Source organism: Pyrgilauda ruficollis, unplaced genomic scaffold (assembly GCF_017590135.1).
Source record: "Pyrgilauda ruficollis isolate IOZ18807 unplaced genomic scaffold, ASM1759013v1 scaffold79, whole genome shotgun sequence".
Classification (NCBI taxonomy): Eukaryota; Metazoa; Chordata; class Aves; order Passeriformes; family Passeridae; genus Pyrgilauda; species Pyrgilauda ruficollis.
In genome coordinates, this window is record NW_024529821.1 from 1,152,871 (window position 1) to 1,160,127 (window position 7,257).

At 44.2% G+C, this 7,257-nt stretch overlaps 1 protein-coding gene and 1 long non-coding RNA gene across 2 annotated transcripts in view; both read left to right on the plus strand.

Moving 5' to 3' along the window:
- Window positions 1–801: 801 nt before the first annotated feature.
- Window positions 802–1,860, plus strand: GPR148 (G protein-coupled receptor 148). Its single transcript, XM_041487105.1, has one exon. It carries the CDS (start codon window positions 802–804, stop codon window positions 1,858–1,860), a length of 1,059 nt encoding a protein of 352 aa, XP_041343039.1.
- A 1,767-nt stretch (window positions 1,861–3,627) lies between these two features.
- Window positions 3,628–7,257, plus strand: part of LOC121363999 — a 29,198-nt gene continuing 25,568 nt past the window's right edge. Inside the window, exons 1-2 of the long non-coding RNA XR_005956810.1 lie at window positions 3,628–3,710; window positions 3,888–3,981. This is a non-coding gene — a long non-coding RNA (uncharacterized LOC121363999). The remainder of the gene's footprint in view (window positions 3,711–3,887; window positions 3,982–7,257) is intronic.

A 7,257-nucleotide genomic window follows, 5' to 3' on the forward strand; every position in this document is an offset into this window, starting at 1 on the left:
CTCCAAATGGACATTGGAAGTGCCAAGTCTGCCCTGGGGTATGCTGGTATGGGACAGTGTATGTCACTCATCCCAGACAATGCACAGATTGAGTGGAAGGCTGCAACAGATGAGAATTCAGTATTTGTATATCACACATTAAAAAAGGCAGGAGAAGATTTATCATTCATTAATAACATGGATTGATTCACTGAACCAAAAATGGTTTTCATCTGCAAATAAGATAATTTCATTCACTAGAGTGATTGCGCTACAATTTTACAACAGGATTGAGAGCCTTTTTTATTGATCACTTCAAATCAATTGTGCAAAACACAAACTGGTGCAAAACCACCCAATCACATTTATGACTCTTCTACATCAGTACATGTGGAATGTTGATATCTATCATCATGTATTTGTTTAATCAGGCTAATATTTCATCTGCCTCATTGGACTGATAATGTGATGAGAAAAACTCTAACTACTGAAACTGATCAACCTATTCACTTCTGTTCAAAGAGCTAGCCGAGGTCTTTTGGTCTTTTTTAAGTCACCCAGAGATTCATTTTCTTTTCTAAACATTAGATATTGCAGAAAGAAATTAAAGTCTCCTTTTTAGGCAAAACCATCTTTTGGAACCACAGAATTCACTTACAAGTTTGAACTTTCTGTACTTGAGGAAAACTGGTAAAATTGGCTACAGAAATCACTTTGCTCCATGGGCTTTTTGCATCCTCTGCTTTGTTTTCCTTTCTAAGGACTCTGCATAGAAGATCTTGCTTTCTCCAAGTCAGACAATCCTCCCAAAGTCCTAAGGAAATGGACTTCCCTGGCTGTGCCTCAGTAAGGAGAGCGAATGGAACTGTGATCCACCTCAGGGAGAGAGAGTTCAACAGCTCCTCAAATTTGGATGACACAACTTTGCTACTTTTGTTGGAGGAATGGTCTCTCACCCCACCAGGCACACACACGAAGATGTTCTTAATCTCTCCAGTTGTCTGCCTCGTGGCAGGTGTCCTCATCATCCCAACCATCTTATTTGTGATTTTCTCTCGGTTTAAAATCCGCCAGGAAACAAGGTACATGCTGCTGGGAAACGCTCTGCTTTCTGATCTGATCTACCTGCTGTTCTACACCCTGTCAGCTGCTCTCAATGCAGCACACCTACACCTCCCAAAGGAGGCTTGTGTCCTCCTCTTATTTTTGCTGGCAGTGGCTTACTGCGGGGGACTGTTCACAGCTGTTGCAATAGTCTTGGACACGTACATTGCTGTTTTGTTTCCTTTGCGCTATATTGCTATTTTGCCTCCCTCACGAACTAAAAAAATCCTTGTATTACTGTGGATGTGTTCCGGAGCTTTCCCTGGGATTTTCTTCTTGGTGCTATGGACTACCCACAGCTTTGTGCCCTGTGTCCTGGAAACGTGCTCAGTTCCAGTAATACTAATATTAACTCTGAACAGGACTGATGCTGTGAAACTCTGTTTCTGGCTTTCTACTACAGTTATCATTCTCTGCCTGTCTGTAATATTTTGTTGCTATGCTATTCTGTATTTTAAAACCAAACACTCGGGTATATGGGAGAGCATCTGCTCCAGAGCCAGTGTAACATTTGTAATGCACAACACTGTGTTATTTTTTTACTTCTTTCCACTCTTGGCCCTTTTTGTAGAATCATTCTTGTGCGTTAATGTTTTTGTCAGACTGCAGACAGGAATCTTGGTCTCCCTGACCGTCTGCAATGTCCTCATGATTCTTCCTAAAGTTCTGTTCCCTTTTCTGTATGGGCTTCGATACAGAGAGATCTCAGCCTCTCTCAAATCCATTGTCAGGAGGAAGCAGCTTCGCCTGGTGTCACCTGCCCCACCACCATCCTGAGGCAGCACAGAGTACAGTCACAGCAGAGGAGCTGTCCTCACCTTGTTATCATGCAAGACTGATGGAAATCACCCAGCTTCTGAAGTGGAGAAGTGATCAATCCATGGTAAGAAGACATGGGTTCATCACTGCCTCCTTTGTGCCAAAAGGCCACAGATCTTTCATCATGACACAGCTGAGAATATAGTGAATGCTACCCTGGATGAAGTTCCAAGCTTTGTTCTGATGTGAAAGGCAGGACCTTCTGGAAGAGATATTGAATTAAGGTCATTTTCACCCATCTGTTGCAGATGCCTTTCTAGAGAAAAGAAAATTAAAAATAGATAATGCAAAGCAAAGGAGTAACCACAGGTCTCGTGACAGCATCACCTACAGCAGAGGATCCTTAAGCAAATGTGCTGTAAAAACAATAACCATTTCTTTCACACAGTATATTCTTGCAAGCTAGGCATCCAAAGTCCTGTTCTTGAGAACATGCACTGAGAGGTGCCTCTGGAAACTGCTGCACTCGGTGGAACACCATTGCTCAGCTTGTGCAGTGTGCTGGTGTATTCACTGCCTTATGGATTCCATCTGACAGTCTGCAAAACACTGATGGTTTGATAAAATCTCCTCCTGATGGGAAGCCACCTTAGATGTGTCTGCTGGGCAGCACAGAGGTGGACGTGCTGCTGGGGGAGGGAGGACAGGGGGCAGCGGGTGGCATTCCCCCCTTGCCAGGTGCAGAACTGCTGTGCCTGCGGAGCCCAGCGTGTGCTGCGGGAGCCTGGGGCAGCCCAGACCCCGAGTCCCTGCTGGGGCTGTGCTGAGGTTGAGCCCAGCAGCTGGAGCAGCAGGGCAGGAGCAGAGAGGTGCCAGGCTGGAGCACCCACACCATGGCTCAGACAGGACCCGGGTGAGGGACTAAGCGTGAACATCCCTTCTGAATCTCTGCCGAGGCAGCTCTCAGTTCTGCCTCACAAAAATCTCCTCCAGCAGCCTGATCTCAGCTTACAGCTACACCATGTCAGAGCTGCTGCTGGGTACCTGCCACCAAAGCCTTGGCAAGGTTAGGAAGAGAGGCTGCAGAGCTGGTTGGTGTATTGGGGCAAGAAAAATGAGATCCTGTAAGAGCATTTTACATTTTCCAGATCAGCCACCTACCTATAGAAGACAAGTGAAACATATATCTGACCTTTGAAGAAACCAAAATGTCATTAGATATAAACATCAGTGTGGGAAATTTAAATTGCTGATCTGTCCCTTGGACTTGAGAAAAGAGTTCTGTATTTCTAAAGATAATATTTTTATAATTTGTTATGTTTTATGCATAAATACATTGGACTTTTAAAAAGGTCCTTGATTTCACTCTGTGCAGTATTTTCCTTGTGCAGACTCTCTCCACCTTCTGTTTGCTTAAAGCGATACACAGAAAGTGCTGAATGTGGCTTTTGGCTATTTCACACTCATCCAAAGAATTCCACAACGTGTGAGCCAGGAGGAGATCGGTGTCTGGTTGCATGAAATGTTTTTGGCAGCAGAGTGAGTTCGAGCAGTTCCTGCTGATCTTCTCTCCCCGTTCCCAAACTGCTTGTTACTCTCCTCACATTGCAGTGTCCACTCTCTCCTGTTTGCTGATGCAACTGCTTCTGGGGTTGCAGGTTAAAAATATCCCTTCAAAGAGAAGTGGTGTTTTCATTGTAACTGAGATTATCCCAGCGATCTGTTTTATAGGATGTTCTGAAAACAGCTGCTGCATCAGCACAACAGAGGGTGTAACAAATTCCAGTTCAGAGATGGGGGGAATGAGCAGGGACATCTCAGAGACTTTGCTGCTAAGGGACACTTCTTGCCTGAGAAGTATCTCTAAGGTAAAATTGTGGCAAGTCAATGAAATGTAATATTGCATATTTGCTTTAACCATGGTTCTGTGCTTCTCAGTCCTCTTCAATAAAAGGATCTAGAATTTGCATTTTACTGGCTGCTTTTATTTTTCTCCAAGATGAATGTACCATGGATATCTGAAACTTTGTATTCTTTATATTCAGCCTCTAACAGGGGTCTTCCATAACACATAGGAATGATGGGGAAAATGTCTGCATACTGGACCGGGTTCTTTCTGCTGAACCCCTTTGGCATATGGTAAGATCAAGAATGGAAGAGGTATTTGTGAATCCCCAGTCTTTCATATCCTGGGCCAAATTTTTATGCCAGTGCCCAATGACAAGGACACTGATAACTCACAGGTTGTTTTGTCCATGCAAGGTCCATTCATGTTTACCTCTATTGGAAATTTTCATGATAAGAAGTAGAGATAACTGTGTAAATAGCATAAAGTAAGGTAATTCTATATGGAGCCATAGGTGACTTTGTGTAATAGCTAGTTAACATACTTGGTCTTCCTGCTGACCTCTGACAATTATGAAGGTATAAGCTGGACAGGATTCTGTTGCCAATTCTATAACTCTCTCTTACATACACATGTCCTGGATACAACAAGAATTTTGGTAACATAAAGAAGGATGGTGAAAGACAGAGCACACGAATCAGTGATTGTGGGAAGTTTATGTATGTACAAAGCCTGCCCACAGTGACATCACAAGGACCAGGCAAAAAAAACCATTGCTCTGTGGAGATGGTCTTCTAAGAAAGACCATTTCAAGCTCATATTAATTCTCTTTAAAGTGGTTTAACATTATGTTTTTCTTAAGTGACTGCTTGTAAACAACTTATTCCCATGGAATATTAGTGTGCTGTTTGGTACAAAAGCAGCAGGTTATAGCATGCATACAAGAAACACACCATGTGCCTGAACCACTTGCCTTTGGGATTTCCCCATTCTATGTGAATAGGATCAAAGGGCTCACCAGGGCAACGTCACAAGCACTAGGTTCCTATAATACTTTTCATAAATATCGTGAGTTTTGTCTCAAAGAATGTTAGGCTTCTGCATTTTTCAGAACCTCATGGGTGTAGTGATCACCAGCCTTGTAAGGATGTCTCCACATAAGCTCTGGAAATTCAAACTGAGACTGTTTACCAGACCCAGTAATCGACCTCTCCCAGGTCACATAAGTGAACTTCTCAGACGTCAAGAAGTTTGGCTGCCCTGCATTTTAATTTGAAGTGAAATGGAGAGCAGTTGGCTTTAACATGTGATTTGGCAGCTGGGGGCAGTAATCCTTTAATGAATTGCAACAGCATGAATCACTAAAGGTATTCCAATTTATAGCCTAAATATATTCCTGGTCAGTTTTTCGCTCTTTTCTTGTGCCAGTACTGTCACAACATTTACCTCTGCTCTCTTCCCTCACCCAGCTAGACTTAAAGTGCAGTTTGCTGTCTGTAACCTGCAGACTGAAGGGAGTCAGACCTGCATTCCAGGGGCTGGGGCTGTGCCGTACATCACTGCAGACATAATTACATCAGAGATAGGTCTGTGCCTCAAATGAGATCAGTTTCACTGTCAGGAGATACAGAGGATCTCCTTGCAGGTAAACAAGCGCACAGCTTTGGATCTGAGGTACTGTTCATTGCAAGCATTTGAGTAATTATTCAGTGAAACTAATTAACCTCCTGCAGTTTTAGTAATTACTATTGGAGTGTCTACTTCTGCTCCATCAATTGGCTGTGTCATTTTCTACTGGAACTGTAATGTAGGAAGAAGGCAGAAGGAAAGTGCCATTGCCTGGCTGCACTGGGGGCAGCCCGAGAACCCTGGGGCTGTGTCAGTGCTGGGGAACAGCACCAGCTGCCCCGAGGCAGCTCAGGCAGCTCCTGCAGGGACAGCCGGCTCGGTGCTTCCCTGGGCACTGTTTGGTACATCTGATACTCTGTGTTCCTTGGGCAGAAACTGTGGTTGTGGTCATTCCCTGCCAGAGGGGGGGACGCAGGGCAGATGAGAAAAAGCCTGTGATAGGAAAACGAAATTGCAAGGTTTTGAAACTTGATTTCTGTTGTCTCCTGTCTCCACCCCCACCTCGCTGCTGGCAAATGAGTGGCCAGCACTGCTGGTTCTTGCCATTATTTTCACAACCCTTGTGATTTTTGGTGTCTGCATAAAACTACTGATTTGAATGTTTTTGTTTTTTAATATACTTCAAGTCCTTCGGATTGCAACATGAATCCAGAAGGTACAAAGAGCAGAGAGGCAAATAACCACAACTCTTCACTCACTGCTATTAAAACGTCGGAATTTGTGAGCGATTCATGAGTTAGGAGCAGGAAAAGGAGCCAAGCTGTGGTTATGCTGTCTTGAGTTTGTCAGTGTGGGCTGTTTTGGCTTATGATTGCCCAAGATTTGCACATGTGACTAGGAAACCACCTTAGGACAGACAAGAGACTGTTTCCTGCCTTTGAGATGTGGAATTAAGAATTTGTATTAGGAAGTTCATTTGGACAACTTTTTTCTAATTCAGTGATTTATCTTTCTCAAGAAAAAAAAAATACAAGTTTTTGCTACAAACATTACAGGGAGAAAATCAGCAACCAGCTCCTGAGGGCTGCTGGTTTTTAGGATGATTCTCAGTAGGAAGAACTAGTCGGACTCAACAGCTGTTATAATTAGTTTTTCCAACAGGTAAAGATACAAAATGCAGTTCCTCAAGAGGAAAGGGAGAACCCTCCCATTCATCCACCTTCTCTGTCCCTCTAGACCAGCCAGTGCTACCAACCAAGGCAAAGGTGGTAACTGTTCTTCACAAAAACCTTTTGAAATAAAATATTCTGTCTGGAGGATACTTCTTCATGCCCTCTGAAAAGCAGAGTGGGATGGGAGGGAGGGGGCCAGCATGGAAGTGTGAGAAGTGCTGACCCTGCAGAATGAAAGGAACGTAAAGAAGGAAGGGAAGCAATTAAAAAGTAGTTGAAAATGGAAGGCCTGTGGGAAAATTAGAGTGAGAAATTGTGGAGATTGGTTGAAATTACAGAGATGAATTCAAGGCATGGGGCAAATTGCAGAAGAAACAGGATTTCTTGCAGTCTTTCTGAGGGAAGGACACAGTGGAGACCTGTTGGAGTGCTACACCCACGCCACGGGCTGTGCCTGCCCTGCTCAGCCTGCACCAGGACTGTCTGCAGGTCCTGCCACACCACTGAGCACTCAGTGTGCTGCAATCCAGGAACCCGTGGTTTTTCCCCAGCCTAGCATGACAGAAATATTATTTTTAATACTGTATAAGGCAAAAGGAGACAGGACGGAGAGGGAGGGAAGGCTGGAAGGAGTCACTGCTCTCCGCTTGGAGAGATTTGTTTTGCACTGTCTTTTCTGTCTTGATTTAATAGCGAGTTGGCTCTTTCCAGCAACTAGGCAGGGGAGGAGGGACGGGAATATGTTCCCAGTCTTTGGCCAAGAGTGTCCCAGGGCGTCCCGGGCGTGACCTCTTCAATGTTTGTTTTTCTTTCCCTACAACTGACCCA

Bases quoted from the DNA above. Each gene is read 5' to 3' on its own strand.
- GPR148 (XM_041487105.1), top strand. From the start codon at position 802: ATGGACTTCCCTGGCTGTGCCTCAGTAAGGAGAGCGAATGGAACTGTG.